This window comes from Chelonoidis abingdonii, chromosome 24, assembly GCF_003597395.2.
Source record: "Chelonoidis abingdonii isolate Lonesome George chromosome 24, CheloAbing_2.0, whole genome shotgun sequence".
Lineage (NCBI taxonomy): Eukaryota > Metazoa > Chordata > Testudines > Testudinidae > Chelonoidis > Chelonoidis abingdonii.
Window position 1 is genome coordinate 183,536 of NC_133792.1, and position 19,178 is coordinate 202,713.

The 19,178-nt window shown below is 46.8% G+C and overlaps 1 protein-coding gene across 12 annotated transcripts in view; it reads right to left on the minus strand.

Annotated features, from left to right (window-relative positions):
* Positions 1–19,178, minus strand: part of FKBP15 (FKBP prolyl isomerase family member 15) — a 116,490-nt gene that overhangs the window by 70,275 nt on the left and 27,037 nt on the right. For all 12 annotated transcript variants that reach the window (XM_075060602.1, XM_075060600.1, XM_075060596.1 and 9 more), the window contains exons 6-11: positions 16,438–16,536; positions 15,711–15,860; positions 14,051–14,119; positions 12,061–12,204; positions 11,480–11,622; positions 10,785–10,833 (exon numbers count right to left, since the gene is read on the minus strand). In XM_075060602.1, the coding sequence (XP_074916703.1) occupies positions 10,785–10,833; positions 11,480–11,622; positions 12,061–12,204; positions 14,051–14,119; positions 15,711–15,860; positions 16,438–16,536 (654 nt within the window). The remainder of the gene's footprint in view (positions 1–10,784; positions 10,834–11,479; positions 11,623–12,060; positions 12,205–14,050; positions 14,120–15,710; positions 15,861–16,437; positions 16,537–19,178) is intronic.

The window sequence follows — 19,178 nt, forward strand, 5'->3', positions numbered from 1 at the left end:
TGGTTTCCTACTATCGAGCAGCACTTGTCTGACCCGCTGGGCACTGCCTCTCCACTGGGTTCAGCCATGGAGCATGCAGGCTGTGAGGTGGAGAGATTCCAGGTTCGGGTGGTAGAGGGAGCCCCGGTCCTGCGTGATCAGGTCCAGAAGCAGGGGCAGCGTCACGGGCACCTGAACAGACATGTGCAGGAGTGACGTTTATCAATGTTGGCGCGGCCACGCCGGAGCTATCAGGATTACCCGTGCGTGGTTCCTGTAGATCTTCAAAATCACCCTGTGTATCAGAGGGAATCGGAGGAAAGGTGTAGAGCAGACCGACCCCCCAAGACTGGGAGGAAGGCATCCAACAGAGACCCCGGACTGCAGCCCAGGAGGGAGCAGAACCGTCGGCACTTCCTGTTTTCCCTCAAGGCGAACAGGTCTAACCGGGGAAAGCCCCAGAGCTGGAAGATTGAGCATACCATGTTCTGTTGGAGGGACCACTCGTGACCCCGGAACAAGCAGCTGAGGGTGTCCACCAGGCCGTTCTGCTGCCCCGGAAGGTAGAAAGCTGTCAGGTGGGTAGCATTGTGGACGCAGAAATCCCACAACGTGAGGGCTTCCCTGCACGGGGAGAGGAGCGTGCACCCCCGTTTGTTGATATAAAAGACTGTTTATGTGTTGTCCAAGAGGACTGAAACACATCTGCCGGCCAGGTGGGACTGAAAGGTCAAGCAAGCCAGGCGGACCGCTCTCAGTTCCCTGACATTTATATGCAACTCGAGGTCCTCCAGCGACCACAAGCCCTGTGTCCTGAGATTTCCCAGGTGCGATCCAAGGCATCCGTTACCAGAGAGAGGGAGGGTTGAGGGGTGGCAAAGGGGACACCCATGCACACTTTCTGCGGGTCGAGCCACCACCATAGCGAACTCAGCACCAACTGGGGAATGGACACCACTGAGTCCAAGAGGTCCCTGGCCGAGCTGTATACTGTTGCTAACCAGGACTGTAGCAGGCGAAGCCGGAGTCTGGCATGATTTACCACAAAGGCGCACACCACCATGTGACCCAACAGCCAGAGGCAGACCCGCGCTGTGGTAATCGGGGCAAGTTGCGGTCCGAGGATGAGCTCGGAAATTGCGTGGAACCTGGATTCCGGAAGGAACGCTCTGGCATGGGTGGAGTCCAGAACCGCCCCTATGAACTCTATTCGTTGCATAGGAGACAGGGTGGACTTGGCTTCATTCACGAGGAGGCGGAGATTGAGAAAGGTCGGCCTGATGAACAACACCTGCGCCTCCACCTGCTCCTTGGTGTGGCCCTTTATGAGTCAATTGTCAAGGTAGGGGAATACCTGGATGCCCCGCCTGCGCAGGAAGGCTGCCACAACTGCCATGCACTTCGTGAAGATCCTTGGGGCAGCTGACAGGCCAAACGGGAGCACTGTGAACTGCAGATGGGTGTCAGCTACGACGAACCTGAGGTACCAACGGTGTCAAGGAATTATGGCAATGTGGAAGTAAGCGTCCTCTAAGTCGAAGGCGGTGTACCAATCTCCTGGATCCAGGGAGGGGATGATAGAGGACAGGGAGACCACGCGGAACTTGAGCTTTCGAACAAATTTGTTCAGTCGCCGCAAGTCCAGGATGGGTCTCAGACCCCTTTCGCCTTCGGTATTAGGAAATACTGGGAGTAGAAGCCTTTGCCCCTAAGCTCTCGAGGGACTTCCTCCACCGTCCCTGCCTCCATGAGGGACTGCACTTCTTGAATTAGAAGTTGCTCGTGAGATGGGTCCCTGAAGAGGGATGGGGAGGGGGGCTGGTGGGGTGGGAGAGAGGAAAACTGGATAGAATATCCCCTCTGTACCGTGCGGAGCACCCAGCTGACCGACATGATTTGGGACCAGCCACGGTAGAAGGGGGACAGAGGTGGCCCAAAAGGTAGAGTAGAAGGATCCAGAGTCTTGATAGGTAGGTCGCCCTCGACCATACCATCAAACAAGGGGCCTAGGCCCCGATGACGGTCTCAACTGACTGGACGCCTGGCCGAAGGGGTGGTGTTGGTGATGCCTCCTGTCATTTCTGCCCCGCCTGTATCCTAGCTCCTGGCGAGCCTGAGGCTGGGGCTACCTGCGGCCTAAACTGCCTGCGTTGTGTCGCAGGAGTACGCAAGTCCAGTGAGCAAAGCGTGGCCCTCGAGTCCTTTAGGCTATGGAGACGTTTGTCCATTTTTTCTGAAAATGGCATCTGCCTCTAGAAGGGGAGGTCCTGAATGGTCTGCTGGACCTCACAGGGAAGGCCTGAGACCTGGAGAAAGGCTCCCTGCCTCATGATCAGGCCCGCGGCCAGGGTGCGCGAGGCTGAATCCGCCGCATCTAGGGTCGCCTGGAGAGAGGCTCGGGAGATCAGTTTCCCTTCCTCCACCAGGGCCGAAAACTCTGACCTTGAGTTCTGGAGGAGGAGCTCCGTAAACTTCAACATGGCTGAACATGTGTTATGACCATATTGGCTTACGATCGGCTGTTGGTTGGCAATATGGAGCTGTAGGCCTGCCATAGAGTACACCTTTCTACCAAAGAGGTCAAGTCTTTTCACGTCCCTGTTCTTTGGTGCTGACCCCTGAAACCCTTGATGCTCCCGTTGGTTGGCTGCATCCACCAACAGGGAGTCCAGGCGTGGGGGTGAGTGTATAAGTGTTTGTGCCCCTTAGAGGGGACGAAATAACGCCGTTCCATTCTCTTGGCAGTAAGGGCCAGTGAAGCTGGCGTCTGCCATAAGGTGCGGGATGTATCTGCTATGGTCTTGATTAACGGAAGAGCCACCCTGGATGGCCCTGAAGGAGCCAGGATGTCTACTACTGGATCCGCATCCACCTCGATTTCCTCAGCCTGGATTGCAAGGCTCTGAGCTGCTCGCCGGAGCAGTTGTTGGAGGATCCAAGTGTTCTCCAGGGCCGGTGCCACAGTCATGCCTGAGACCGCTTCATCCAGGGAGGAAGAAGAGGAAATTACTTGGATCGGCCCTTCCTCAGGTGCATGTAGCCCTTCGGGGTCCTGCGGCACACGGTACTGTGGTTGCAGGGCCGGTTCCAATTCTAAATGTGGCACTGCGACCGGTACCGGGGTTGCCAGTGAGCGGCTTGGCATATTGAGCGGTGCCTGTTGAGCCCGAACTGTAGTCGTTGCTGGTGCTGCTGCCCGGCTAGGGAGTGCTGAGCTTGAATATGGCACACCTCTGCCCGGCGACAGTGCTGGTGGAGGAGGCAACTGCACCGGGGCCACCGATGTCAAAGAGACAGAGGCCGACCTTGATCGAGGACCAAATGCCCGGCCTACCGACTGGTGGTAGGCCCAGGGGGTCCAAAACAGCCACTGTGAAGGTGGATGCCATTGCTGCTGCCACTGTGGGTAATGCTGGTGGCTCACTCTTGAAACCGATCTCCTTCTCCGTGGCCGGCTGGAGTGGTAGGAGTCTGCCTCTGAGTCTAAAGTCTCTGAGTAAGAGGACCTGGGGAGAGGAGCACCCAGTGCCATTGGAGAGCGATGCTGAGGCAGCAGGGAGCCTCCTATCTGGTCCGGTGCCACCCTAGCGGCGCGGGGCGGGGAGGGAGGCAACAGCATGGCCAGCTTGCCCCTTGATTGTACTGGGGGACGGGCCGTGGTAGGCAACTCCCTACTACGGTGCGGAGAGGCCGGCGCCGGGAGCTCTATCAAGTCTGAGGACGCCTCGAATGCCTCCGGTGTCGAGGGGAGGCGCAAGTCTCCGCTGAGGTCCGGGGATCTAGGCCGTCCGGACTTGACCGCCTTCTCTGCGGTGCGGGAGTCAACGGAGCAGCCAAGGGCTGTAGCCCAGCCTGTCCGCTTGCACCCGCGGACAGCGTCGGCCTCTGGGGGTCCTGGTGGGGTGACCATTCCCTCACTGGCTTCCTCTTCTTAGTGGGCACCGGAGATGGTGAGCAGTGCCGCACTGAAGCTGACTTCCTATGACTCGACTCCGTTCGGTGTCAGGTTTTAGAAGACTTGGGCTGGGCCCTAAGTCCTGATGCCGGTCCCGGGGTGCTCTGCACCGAGGAAGATGTGCTGGGCACCGCATCGGCCAGTTCCAGGTCTGAGGGTGGCCGCAGGGCAGCTTCCATCAGGAGGAATCTAAGTCTTTGAGAGTTCTCGGGCGGAAGCCCCTGCAGATAGAGCACCGGTCCTTTTGCTGGCTCTCTCTGAGGCACCTCAAACAAGTAGAGTGCGGGCACTCTTGAGCATGAATTTCCCACAGTCCTTGCAGAGTTCAAACCCGGGGGACCCAGGCATGCCCCAACGGGTGATGAAACGTGGGGGGGAGAACCCTCCAACTACCAAGAACTATATACAAATGACCTAAGTAAACTAACTATATACAAACTATACACACAGACTATACATGAGGATAGGACACTGCTAACTTGCTATGCACAAGAGAAGTTCTAGCTAGCTGCTGCTAGGGGAAAATCTTCCGGTTGGCATGCACGTGGCGCGCGCACACCTGCTTGGAATGGACATGAATAACCACTCAAAGAAGAACCAAAGCTTCCAAACTAAATACAAGGTGGGACAGATTGTTATGCTGCAACAAGTGTGAACCCCTTATGCTTAGCTTTTGAAGGTGTGCAGATTTTATCTGAGAACATGACAGAGGTCGGATACAGAGTGTTCACTTTGTGAAAATTCACACAGGAATTGAGGGGAATCAAATCTTTCCCGAAACAACTCTATAACCTCATCCTCCAGGGACCCCACTCTAGGGACCTCCTATATGCTTCCTAAGATACACGAACATGGGAACCCAGACAAGGCCACTAAATCTATCCAAAGGAATATCAGAACTCACAGAAGCCACCTTTAAACCACTCACCACACAAGGGGCAGTTTCCTTCAGAACAGAACTGATTTCCTCCAGAAACTCCACGACATTAACAACCTCCCTTAGAACACCATCCTTGCCACCACGGATATCAACCTTCCTATACATCAAAATCTTCATCATGATGGAATTGCTGCCTGCCTCAAATATAGTAACTCCTTGCTTAATGCTGTAGTTATGTTCCTGAAAAATGCTACTTTAAGTGAAACGAAGTTGGGGAAATTGGATTTCCCCATAGGGGGGTTAGGCTCCAGGGAAATGTTTTTCGCCCCATACTGTGTGTATGTATGTGTGTAAGTTTTATACAAACAATTTAATACTCTACACAGGAATGATGATTGTGAAGCTTGGTTGAGGTGGTGGAGTCAGAAGGTAGGCTATTTCCCAGGGAATGCCTTACTGCTAAATGATGAACTAGCAATTGGCTGAGCCTCACGAAGGCAGCACGAATGGAGGGAGGAGACACAGAATGGCAGTGGCTGCAAACATTCCCTGTGGAAACAGAATGTGATGATGAACTCATGTTATCCCACTGAAGTGCATCACTCCCTCCACTTTCCAAAGTGCTGGGAGGGTGGGGGTGCACATGTGTGAGAGAAACACACACACACCCCAAGTGTGTAAGAGAGAGAGAGAGAGAGAGAGAGAGAGAGAGAGATCTGCATTGCCCCTTTAAGTACGCTAAAACCACTCTAAGTACACTGCCTTTTTAAGTACAGTAACTCCTCACTTAAAGTCATCCGAGTTAATGTTGTTTCATTGCTGATCAATAAGGGAATATGCCTGTTTAAAGTTGTGCAATGCTCCCTTATAACGTTGTTTGGCATCCGCCTGCTTTGTCAACTGCTTGCAGGAACAGCAGCCTATTGCAGCTAGCTGGTGGGGGTTTGAAGCCGGGGGGACCGGGAGCCCCGTTAGCCTGCTGGGTGGCTCCCACACAGAGATCAATTGCCATCAATTGCCAGCAGTTCAGCAGTCCCTCTCCCATACTGCCATGTGCTGCTCTTGCCCTCTGCCTTGGAGCTGCTCGCTGGAATCTCCTGCTCGCTATGTGGGGGGTGGGAGAGGGGAAGAGGGGGGCTAATGTCAAGGTGTCCCCCTCCCCCCTGCTTTTGCACCCTGCTTACCCCATCTTCCATAGAGTGTGGGGGGAGGGAGAGGGGAAACATGACAGGGCTCAGGATGGAGGGAGCTTCCTGACAACAGCTACTGTCTCAACTTGCTGATTAACTTAAAAAGGCAGTGTACTCAGAGTGGAGTCAGCATACTTAAAAGGAGCAATGTGCATCTCTCTCTGACAGGGTGTGTCTCTGCTATGCTGTCTCCCCATCCTCCATTCGTGCTGCCTTGTAGAGTGTGAGGCTATATTAACAATGAGTTAACCCTTGAAGGCTCAGCTGATGGCTAGTTCATCACTGAGCAGTAAGGCATTCCCTGGGAAATATCCCACCTTCTGACTTTACCACCTCAATCAAGCTTCACAATCATCATCGCTGTGTACCAGTATTAAACTGTTTGTTTAAAACGCGTACTGTGTGTGTATTACATACCTAAAAATAAAAAATACAGTCTTTATCCAGTGAAAAAAAGATTCCCTGGAACTTAATACCCCCACGCCCCCATTTACATTCATTCTTATGGGGAAATGGGATTTGCTTAACATGGTTTGCCTTGAAGTCACATTTTTTCAGGAACGTAACTACAACCTTAAGCAAGGAGTTACTGTAGATCAGCAAGTTGAGACAGCTGCTGCTGTCAGCAAGCTCCCTCCATTCTGAGCCCTGTCCTGTCCCGTCCCTGCTCTGTGGAGATGGGGTACAGGAATGGAGGGCAGGGGAAGGGGGACACTGACATCAGCACCCCTCTTCCCCCCTCCCCTCCACTGCACAGCAAGCAGGAGGCTCCTGGGAACAGCTCCAAAACAGAGGGCAGGAGCAGCACACGGCAGTGGGGCGAGGGATACCTGAACTGCCCAGCAATTGACAGCCTGCTGGGCGGCAGCCACACAGAGAACTAAGGTGAGCTGATCCAGGGGGCTGCTGGTCCACCCTGGTTCCAGGTCCCCCACCAGCTAGCTCCAACGGGCTGCTCTTTCTGCAAGCAGTGGACAAAGCAGGCGGCTGCCAAACAAACAATGTTATGAGGGAGCATTGTGCAACTTTAAACAAGCATGTTCTCTAATTGATCAATGATGTAACAATGTTAACTGGGACATTAAGTGAGGAGTTACTATATCTACAAGACAATGGACCATACACAGAAATCCAACCCAAACATCGCCAAACTCATCCATTTTTATCTTCCCTGATAATAACTTTACATTTAACAAACACTTTGTCTATACTATGGGAACTGCCATGGGTACTAGGATAGCTTCCCACTATGCCAATCTCTTTACGAGGTACTGAGGAAAAGCTTCTAGAAAGATATACCACAAAATCAGTAATATACCTGAGATATATCAATTATATTTTCATCCTCTGAACAGACAACTTAAACTCCTTCATAGTTTCCATTACAGCTTCAATCACCATAACCACATCCCCCATCTATCAAACTCTCTCTTCCACACCAACATCAGCTTCTTGGACACCATGATAAGCTTCAGCAATGGAACCTTACAGACAACTATACACAGGAAATCCAAGGATCACCACACCTACCTTCACAAATCCAGTAGCCACCCAAGACCCACCAAGAAATCTGTTATCTACAGACACTCAGATATCACAGAATATGTTCTTAGGAAGAAGTCTGAGATACACATCTTAACATCGCCTTCATCAAACAAGGACACTTCACCAGAGAAGTAGATTGCGACATGGAACAGTCCACCCACAAACAGGAGAACCTGCTTCAGTACAGAAAAATCCCTCCTTTTCAGCTACCACCCCACACTAGAACCTGTATGGGGTATCAAACAATTACAACCCATACCTGATGGGGACCACATCCAGGAAATATTTCTTTCAGAATGCCCTCTTCTGGCCTTCAGACAACCCCACAACCTCTCCAAAATCATCAGAAGAAAGCTGTCCACAGACCAGGACACACCAACTCAAAGCTGCACTAGCACCAGACCCTGACAAATTAATAGATGCAAAACCTGCAGCCATATCTCCACTCAACAATAATCAATATCCCACACAACACATCTTTCCAGATTCATAGGTCTTACACCACATGTTGTGATAGATGTGTATATCTCATCCAGTGCATCAATGCCCCACAGCAGCTATGCTCTCAGAAGAACTCATGCAGAAAAATAAGACAAGACACAAAACACCCTATCACCAACTGGCAAACACTTTTCACAAAGCAATCACTCCATATCTGACTCCTCCTTAAAGGAAACCTGCACGACACCTTCACTACACAAGCTTGGGACCTTAAATTCATAATTCTGCTGGACACTCAAGAACATAGACTTGACAGAGAAATTGGTTTTATGGCTCATTACAACAACTTGTAACACCTCTGCTGCCTACTAATTCTCAATTGTCCTACAACAGCAGAAGTATTAATTTTAAGTTGTCTTCTACAACAGGTGTGAATCCTTTATGCCTAACAATCTGTCCCATTTTGTATTTAGCTTGGACACTGTGGTTTCCTTCTCCAGACCTGAGGAGGAGCTCTGTGAAACTCAAAGGCTCGTCTCTTTCATTAACAGAAGTTGATCCAACAAGGGATGAGATAATATCCCACACTGTCTCTCTCATAGTTTGGGACAAACATGGCTACAACAACACTGCGAAAGATGGAGAATTTCATGCCTGAACTCCTGAACTGATTTTCAAAGTTAACCAACTCCATTCTATGGCTGTGTTCCATCTGCATAAGTGATACAAAGGAGCCCAGATTTCTTGACAGTAGCCCATTCTATTCTGTAACACGTAGGAGACCACCTCACACTACTGCAGCTAACAAGGTTTACTTCTGAGGGCCTAAAAATAAGAAGGATAGCAAGGAGTATTAAGTTGACTGTCACCATGGTATCTGATCACTACATATAAGAAGACCATTATAGTTCTATTAGCACCCACAGAGCCAAAGAAACTAAGCCCTTAAATACTGTACAAAATTACCCTTTAAGGGCCCTTGTACAAATAATGCTTTTAAAAAAGCGTATGGACCCATATGTCCTTGAGTTCCCCACATCACAACTGAAAATGACAGGGAAATCCTCAAGCTCTCCTAAAATGCCGGTAGAGGATCAAGCAAGTCAGATTCAAGGCTGGAACTGTTGCTTAACTCCAGTAGACACGGCCTCACCCAGGGAAGTGGGAGAGAACCAGACCCTCAAGTGATAACCTTCAGACTACTGGACAAGGTGAAATGAAAAGCTTTTTTAAAGAATGGAGCTACTGAATTTGCCCCTAACCATTAACAGGATGAGAGATGCAACATTTTAAAACAACTTACTAAATGAGAGGCCACAGGGAAGCAAAGGAGGAGTTAAGACTGGTGTTTCTCTTTGAAAATGTCAGTGATGACAGAGCCCCTGAACCCAGGAGACAGAGTTGTTTTAGGCTCCCATGAGGTTTACTCCTAGGGGGATTGTGCAGAACTGCGTGCCTGCAGAAAATCCTGCCCCCTCCACACCCCCTCCCCCAATTTCCTGTGTTTCCCTGTGGGAAGCAAAGGGAAGCTGGGGGTGGGGGACCATGGGAACAGTGTTGGGAGGAATTGCCCCCCTCCAAACAGAGGCAAGGCATGGGGGGAGACACACAAGGTAACATGCCACTGTCCCCCTCATTCTGCAAACACAGAGCTGCCCAGCTGAAGGAGACTACCTGTCTTGGCTCCACTAACTCTGCAGCTGAACTCTGACCCCTACTCTACGGATCCTAACCAGCTGCACCTGGACCCCTACCCCATCAAACACCACTCCCCCAGCATCCAGACCCTCTCACCAAGTTCCACCCAGCCAGATCCCCCAAACCCCACCAAGCCCCAATCACTTTCACCACTGAGCCACCTGTACCCAGATTGCCTCACACCAAAACCTCTCACCCCACACGCTAAGCCCCTCCACACCTGGATCCTGCTGGGCTGAGCCTGCCCACCCACATGTGGTGCACCTGGTGCAGAGGGGCAGGGCCAGCTCTTGCTCTGTCAGGATGAGGTGCAGCCTCACTGCTGAGCCTCTATACCAGGTGAGGTGGGGGTTTCGGGGTGATCTACCACCTCAATGCAGCCAGTGGCCTGTGCTCTCCACTGCCATGCTGGAGCCACATTCATTTATTGACAAAAAATTTGCAGAATTTTAAAATATTGTGCACATAATTTTTTGGTGCTGAATTCCCTCAAGAGCAGAGGTTATTGGCTATTCTAAGGAAATTATGAACCTCAGGGTGCTTGTACACCTCTACCCCAATATAACGTTGTCCTCAGGAGCCAAAAAAAATCTTACCACGTTATAGGTGAAACCGCGTTATATTGAACTTACTTTGATCTGCCAGGCGTGCAGCCCCACCGGCCCCCGTAGCTCTTCGCTACCACATTATATCCGAATTCGTGTTGTATCAGGGTAGAGGTGTAAATTACAGACAAACAAAAAAGTTATCCATCTATCACTTCAGGCTGCATAAACCCGAAAACATTCCACTAATGATCCAGGGAGCTCAGTTTTCAGTATAAAACTCTTGCTGCTCATTTAAAGACAAAGTTTCAGTCTTGATTCTGAATGGACAAGGACTAAAAGTCTTCCCATGTTTGCACAGCACAAAGCAAGACTAGGCTTTGATCCCAAGTGAGGCTTCTGGGTAATAAGACGATACGAGCGCTGAAGACACAACGCTTTGCTTACATGCACTTCAGACAGGCCCTTACCATTATTCTAATGATTTGGGCATGGACTTAAATATTTGGACATTCTTGCTTTACTTAATGTGAAACATACACAACACTTACTGCTAGTTGTTCACTTATAGAGTTAGACTTGGCCCGAACAGCTGGCTCTCTGCAGAGAGAAAACAAGCATATGGTGGGATTAAAGTTAGAATAGGGAAAAAAAAACAACAACATCTCTGAAGAACTGATGAAGAGTACGCTACATCTCTAAATTGTTGAACATACCCATCAACCGTAGTTCCCACATAAAAACTTCACTTTTCCATCATAAGATATTTCAACACTTCATGTTTGGAAAGCTATCTGGAACCATATATGACAACTTAGATTCTGTACCATTCTGCAGCAAATTCCATGACTGTAGAATTGCAAAATACACGTCACTGATAAGTATCAGAGGGGTAGCCGTATTAGTCGGTAGCCACAAAAACAATGAGGCGTTCGGTGGCACCTTAAAGACTAACAGATTTATCTGGGCATAAGTTTTCTTGGGTAAAAAAACCCACTTTTTCAGATGAATGGAGTGAAAATATAGATACAGGCATAAATATACTGACACATGAAGAGAAGGGAGTTACCTTACAAGTAGAGAATCAGTGTTGTCAAGGCCAATTCAGTCAAGGTGGATGTGGTCCACTCCCAATAGTTGATGAGAAGGTGTCAAAGGGGTTGCCATCAGTTTGGGTCTTACAGATATTTTCACAAATACTAAGTTCTAGGAGCTCTGAACTCATTCTGCTTCCTTATTTTCTTACCCAGGCTTTGGAGGTATTGTCAAAGGAGACAATCCGACAGGGTCTGCGGAGAAGCTGTCCGAATTGGGCACTGGGGAAGATGTAGAAGAACCCCTAGAACCAATACTCTGCTCATCATAGCCAGACTCCTTTACCAGCTTCACCTAAGAAAACCATGAAGAAGGTATTACACAGAGACCTGTTTTTCTGAAACAACTCTTTAGTATTCTGCTTCATTCTGGCCAATGTTTTGTTCATCATACATTTGCTACAGAGTAAAAATTTACATCTATTTAAGAACTATAGGTTTGAAGTTTCCCTCTCCATCCCACTCTAAATCTAGCCTTCATCAAGTTATTAATTTTTTCCTGGACATCTTAAATGCAAGTGGAAGAAAGATACCTCAAATCAGATGTGTCTTAGTAATGCAGTTATATTTTTGTTCTTATCCTGATATTTTACTGGGTATATAGAAGCTTCTAACTATGTTGTAATTCTCACGTACAGGGACGTTGCTACTTTACAAGTAAAAATGATACAAGTGTTGCCAACCAACAGCTCAAACCAGATGTACAAAAATATATTTGTAAGGATACACTCACCCGCTTAACTTCCACCTCAAAAACCAGGGTGGAATCAGGAGGAATGCGACTGGCTACTCCTTGGGACCCATAAGCCCATGCTGGAGGAATAATGAGAAGTCGTCTCCCCCCTTTCTTCATCCCCATCATCCCTTCTTCCCAACCCTTCACATTTCAGAAATATAAAAGAAGAGAAAGTTGATTTGTAAGCAGCAGTCTGACTCAGTGACACAAAAATATCTGCAACCATTCTGGTGAAGCTGTTCTAGGCCAGGTTATAAAGGTTCCAGTATGCATATTGAAAAGTTTCTTGTGAAGCCCTCGGGATACACATTGCTCCATTCAAGATAAAAAACCATTAGAGTAGAGGACCCATGATATCCAATTAAGAGTAGCAATATTAATTTCTAGGCATCAGAAGACAACATCTAACATACAAACAGTGGAACAAGTTGCACCTTCTGCCATCTTTAATATGGAGATGCAGCCAGCCTCCAGGACCTCTATTTGGGTTGGAGAAGCTTGGATGAAGCCTTGCGTAGTAACTCAAGGCTGGTCTACACTGGGAACTTATACCAGTATAGCTACGTCTTTCAGGGGTGTGAAAAACCCATCCCTGAGAGATGTAGCTATACCAACCCCGTCCCTCTCCCGCCCAAGTGGAAGACACTGCTAGATTGATGGAAGAATTCTTCCGTCAACCTAGTACTGCCTCTCTGGGAGGTTAATTACCTACATAAACAGGAGAACCCTTCCCATTGGCATAGGTAGTGGCCACACTAATCACTACAGCGGCACAGCTGCAGCTGTTTTGCTGGAGTGGTTTGAGTGTAGACATATCCATATTTTTCATGGGTCAACACTTGAATACTTTAAAGAGTAACCTCTGGTAACTTCTGCTGTATGTTAGTAATCTGGCCAATTAAGTGCCATGCTTAGGTTTAGACATCGCATTTAAGGAAACTGATTATGGGTAGAAATATGTAGAAGTTAAATGGAGCAAATTAAAGAGAGTCAGTTTATAGCAATATCAGCTACTGGATTAACATGCAGATATGCATTTAAACAGACAGATGACAGAATTAATCTTCAGTAAGTGCCAGCTTGCCACAGGACCAGTACAAAGTTACTATTAATGCAGTAATTAAAGTTTAAATTGGGAAAAACTGGTTTTGAAATCTTGAGGCTTGTTTACACAAACACTTAGTTCATGGGCAAGCTGGGGTGTAAATCTACCCCACACTAACCTGCTATACACTGAAGTGTCTATGTGGATCTTGCTGCCATTCACTAAAAGTTCTGTAGTCCATAGCAGCAGGGTCCACGCAGATACTTACACTTCGGGCACAGCAGGCTAGTGTGGGTTGATTTATGCCCCAGCTTGCACAAACAAGCCCCTAGCAGACAAAAAAACCCTCTCCCTTCTCCCCGACTATGAAAGAATCTCAGATCTGCACCAGTTTGACGGACCAGAGGGGCTGCCATGATGCTGACGTCTTCAGAGGAGTTTCATAAAATCCCTGCACAGCTTCAAGTGATCAGTACACATGAATGAACATAACAGAATACATTCTTCTCGAACTGAGTTTCCTCACAATGAAGCTGCTTTTCTGGAACCTGTGGAGGGTACAAGGGCTGCCACCAGAAAAGTCTCAAGGAACCTCCTGATATAAAGATTTATTTTCAAACAGGCAGCTTCCTTTCTACTGCACAGGAAAGTTCTATGGACTTTGCTCTCTATTACTGAGAGAACAAGAGGCTTGGTTATTGGAAGGCAAGTCAATAAGTATAGATGCAAGATGCTGTGCAAAGCAAGGAAAGAAGAGATTTAAAAAAAGAAGTCAACAATTTCTTTCATGTCACTGATGCAAGCACAAGTCTTATCATACTATCATAAATACAATAGAAGTTATTATGGTTTGTGTGAATCCAGACAGAACTTTCAGAAGTCCTCCAAGATCTACGAGACTTTAGTACACAGAAGATGAAGGTAAAATGCCAGAAGTTCTACCTTAATGACTTTTCCAGAACCCAGCTTCAGACGCAACAGCTTGTCTTTGTTGACGTTTGAATCAAACACCTATGGAATTGAAGGTTAACAGAGTACAATCACTAGGACTTCATACCATGGGGCTGATCAAGTTTGCAGTTGTAACGTAGTATTCAAACTAGTAAATAATGTTTAAAAAAAAAAAAAAAAAGCAATGTCCTTTATTTCATAAATACCTACCACCACTTGTCCCTCTCACTGGGGTAACTTCAAAAATAAATGCTAATCAAAGGGGAGGGGGAAAAAAAAATAAACACAATCAAAAAACGCAGCATGCCCAAAATTTCTAACCAACTGCACACTGACAGTTTTGTAGGCGTGCAGTAACTGGAGACTCAGGCTTGAAAAGCAACTTTAAATTCCACAGCTTGGGCAAGAGTGAATCAAATTAAATGCTATACAGCCAGACTGTCGCAGCAATAGTACAATGGGCCCAGCCACCTGTTCCTAGCTTGGTGACCTCTGGGAGTTTACTAGAAAACCAGATTTTAACTTCTGTAAAGTGTTACACCACTGTATAACCTTAGTACTCTTAGTACCACCAGTTTAAGTGGACAGATGATAGTGTCCCACAGCAAGGAAAGGAAATTAGACTGGATCTTCTATACCAGGGATCAGCGGGCCAGGCAGGTTCGGCCAATCGCAACTCCCACTGGCTGTGGTTTGCTGTCCCAGGCCAATGGGGGCTGCAGGAAGCAGCGCGGGCTGCGGGATGTGCTGGCCACTCTTCCTGCAGCCCCCACTGGCCTAGGACGGCGAGCGGCAGCCAATGGGAGATGTGATTGGCTGAATCTGCAGACGCAGCAGGTAAACAAACCAGCCCAGCCCACAAGAGACTTACCCTGATGGACTGCGTGCCAAAGGTTGCCGATCCCTGATCTATACAGTAGCAGAGATCATGAGCCACAGAACTATCATGCTGACATCCTAGAGACTTGCTTCCCAAAGAAGAAATGAAGTCACCTTATTGACTAAGTATCTGGATGCCTTACTGGAGGAAAAAGCATTCTTCTCACAAAGCATAAGAAGCTGACTTTGTAGGAATAAGATGCTCTCAACCTCCCTCAAAGCATTTTCCTAACCAATTCGTTACTAAACAAAGCACAACTTGTGGTTTAAGAGTAACATCTTCAAACATGCCTAAGTTTCTAGAGAAGGGAGGCTCTGATGACAGATGTAAAGTTACCTCTGATGCCTGGTCAAGACATTTTCAAAGCCAAGATGATTAGTTCTGTTTTCATGGCTCTTCCGTTAAATATCTATATTTGATATTAAAAATAGGTCACAAGAATTTTGATCATCTCTTCCTGAACACATATGGAACCAGTTACTATCCTCACTGTTCAATACTCAAAGGAATTTATGAAGGGAGTTTTCTGTAATTTTTTTACTAATCCTATGTGTAGCTCAGTTTCCCCTATATTTAGCATTGCTGTCCAGTGCGGGGGAAAAGGAATAAGTTTGCTCTCAGGGCAAACTAAGACATGGATGCCTCAGACTAAGTTGGATGGCAAAGTATTCTCGCCATCACAATGGTGTTGAGATTACAAGTCTCTTCCAATGACTTAATTTGAGAAAAGTGTTAATATTAACCCATTTCTAGTAGTAAAAGCCCGTTTACCTGTCCAAGCCCATTGTTCTGGAACAGCCAACCGGTATAGGCAACCTCCAGAGAGTCTCCTACTTCCAATCCCTGCCCCTCTCCAACAATGAGATCCTGGTACAGTACTGAGTCCAGTGAAGGGCTGCTGTTGCATTTGGCAATGCATAACTACAAAGGAAGTCCGAACATTAGCACCTTTTGTCTGTGGCCAGCTGCAGCAGCACAACAAATTCCACTTAGATTGAAGATAGGCAATATGGGATTTATTTCTCACTGTATCAGTAAGAAGCTGAGTGTTACTGATATACTTTACACATGTGGACATTACTGATGCTTCATCTCCTTATGCAGCACTTTGCTCATATATACAATGAGAAAACCACTTAGCTCACAACAGTGTGTTGATGGGTTTAACTAACATTTTAAAACACTAAGTTCTTTGGATGAAAGCGCTAGAGAAGTAGAAGTATCACAACTTGCGACATGCTACCCTGTATTCAAGTGAACCAAACAGAATGCCAACTAATCAAAGTGCAGCCAAAACTCAGCACATTCACAAAGCTGCAATATGCATTTCAGTTTTATTTTAGAGGGGAGATGAGACTGAACCAGGCTTTGACTAAGAATGCAGCTAGGCAAATTGTGAGCAACCATGATTTTTCCTTGCTGTTCTGAACAGGATATAGCACCAACAGCGTAGGTAGAGTTAATGCAAGAGTGCAGCCTGCTGGCTTAAAAAGGTTACCTGTTTACTGAAACCCATGGCTGCCTTTTCTGACTCGAACATGATCGACCAGTTGTGTCTCTGATCATCATAAAATGTACAGTAGTTGTTGGGCTGAACCTATGGAAAAAGAAATCAGTCCCATATCAAAATTACAAACACGTGTTCAGTTCAAGCACTTGGATTTTAATTATAATAAAAATCTACTGAATGGAGATAAAACTCCTCTGTTGCTTAAAAATGAACCAGGCTCAGATGTCAGAAGTTAGCCTTTATTCCTCTGATCAGTACAGACGCTCCCTGACTTATGCAAGTGTTTAGTTCTGGAATGCCTTGAGTAACTCGAATTTTGCATAAGTCGGAAACATATCTTCGACCATTATGTGAAAAAAACCAACCCTCCTATTTCTAGCTTACGGAACTTTTTCCAGAAGCTCGGATTTGCGTAAATCGAGTTTACGTAACTCAGGGAGTGTCTGTACCCTGAAGAAAAATGTGTCAGAACTTGTTAAATATATGATTTACAAAGTTCTTCATAGAAGCCACAATTTCCTGAAATGGATGCTTAAAGTAAGGCTAGGAAATCTATATTTGGGCCATTGAATATGAGCAGCCTGATCTTCAGGGATGTAAAATATACTTGGTTCCCACAATCAGTGGGAGCCAATAGGTGCTCAGCACTTCTGAAAAAAATCAGCCCATCTCAGTTTGGTTCCATAACCATGAATTTAGGAGTCTAACTTTAGGCACCCAAGTGTGACAGTTGGAGTTTTTTTTGTTTTTTTTTTTTTAAATGAATCCTATGTGTATTTCTGTTTTCACTCCATACTTTACATTGCTACCCAGTAGGAGGAAAAGGATTAAGTCTGCTCTGAGGACAGACTAAGACACAGGTATGTGTGTGCACGCAGTTTAGCTGAATGAATGGATTGAATGCGTAAATAAAAGAGGCGGTTGAAACTGACCCAAACCAACAAAGCGGACCCAGGATGACAAAGAAATACCCCCCCTCCTCCCGGAAGATACCCTCCCCCCACAGCAACTGAACATTCAACACTTAACACCAGGAAACCCCAGCAGGAAAGCTGTATGAACTGAACTGGAGAACAAAGGGGAAGAGGCATCAGGTGGTTGGAATAAGGGCTACCTTTTGGAGGGTCATAGCAACTCTAACCTGGGCAAAAAAAAAAAAAAAAGGGTACAGAGAGCCAGAGCAAGGAATAGAGTCCATCATAGCTTGGCTGATCACACTGACTGGGCCAGGATGGACTATGATGTAACTTCTGCCTCTTGCAGCTAATTTAAGGATTTTCAGATTTTGCGTGTGCCAGGCAACTAAAATAGTTACCTTATTTTGAAAAGGCTGCCTGTGTCACTGTACATCTTCACCGAGAGCACTGCATCCCAAAGGGGTACACTACAAGCCTCCTGCAGGGGTCTGACATGGCTGCAGGGAGCTATGAAGAGGGAGACAAGGATCTCTGCTGCTGTAGGCCCAGTCTTGGAGGAACTGCCTGGGTCCTTGGGGCCTGGTACATTAAAAAGGAGTCACTCCCAAGAGACTGGTTACAGGCTGGGGCATAGACCAGAGCCCATGGATCTGCGATACCAGGTTTGAAAGTTTTGGCAATAGTTGTTAAGTCAATATTAAAACAGGACAGAATCTAGTTTAGAATTTCTTAATGAGATCCCATGCCATCAGCACAGGCAAAACATTTTAGTAAGATCACTGCTTTGACTCCATATTTGTTTATTAACAGCTGATACTATCTATGGACTGAAAGTGCTTAATAACACAAGCTTGCTGAAAATGGATTATGGAGCTAAAGGGCAAGAGGAATTATTCTTAAATCAAATAAAGGGATGGAGGTGGCTTGACATCTTTCCTGCTACTTGTTACTAATAGCTATTTTTAACCTATTCAGGACTCTGGTTCTCTCAAATTGGAGGAAAAGTTAAATAGAAATTTTCAGAAAGGCTTGCAAAAACCTAGCAAATTCTTTCTGAAGGAGAAACGTGTTGTCAGATTTCACACAGAGCTTAGGCAGTTTCTTGCCCTCTCTTCATCAGACATGGCATTTTTTCCCATTCCCATAATCATTTAAGAAAAGTCTAGGACATATGTGAATTTGGGTTTCTTTGATCCGTTGCAAGTGTACAAGAAAAGCAAAGCAATGTAATTTGCTCTGTAAAATGAGGATTATCTCCACTGTATAGTGCTGTGAGATCTACTGTGGAAAAAGTTCCTTGTGCAATTTATGATAGGAAGAGAAAGAATAGTTATACGACATTCTGAATTCATGGTGCGCTTTACAAAACATGAATGACGGTTTGTCTACAGTTGCGCTCCCGTTGACTCCTGTACTCCACCTGATCGAGAAGAGTAACGGGAGTCGATGGGAGAGCGTCTCCCGTTGATGTCACATAGTGTGGACTCTGCGGTAAGCAGATCTAAGCTATGTCGATTTGAGTTACACTATTCACGTAACTCAAATTGCATAGCTTAGATCAACTTTTCCTTTTAGTGCAGACAGGGCATGAGTCACATGCCTTGTCGCAAAGACTTTACAATCTATAGCCAAGAGGACAACAACATTTCAGGAAAGGAAAGGTGATAATTCCTAGCTGCTGTACAGAGTACAGTGTACCAGAAGTTTAAGGGCAGGTCTAGACTTAAAACATTGCAGCGGCACTGCACTATGATTCAGTGAAGATGCTACTATGTCAGTGAGAGAGCTTCTCCTATTGGCATAGTTAATCCA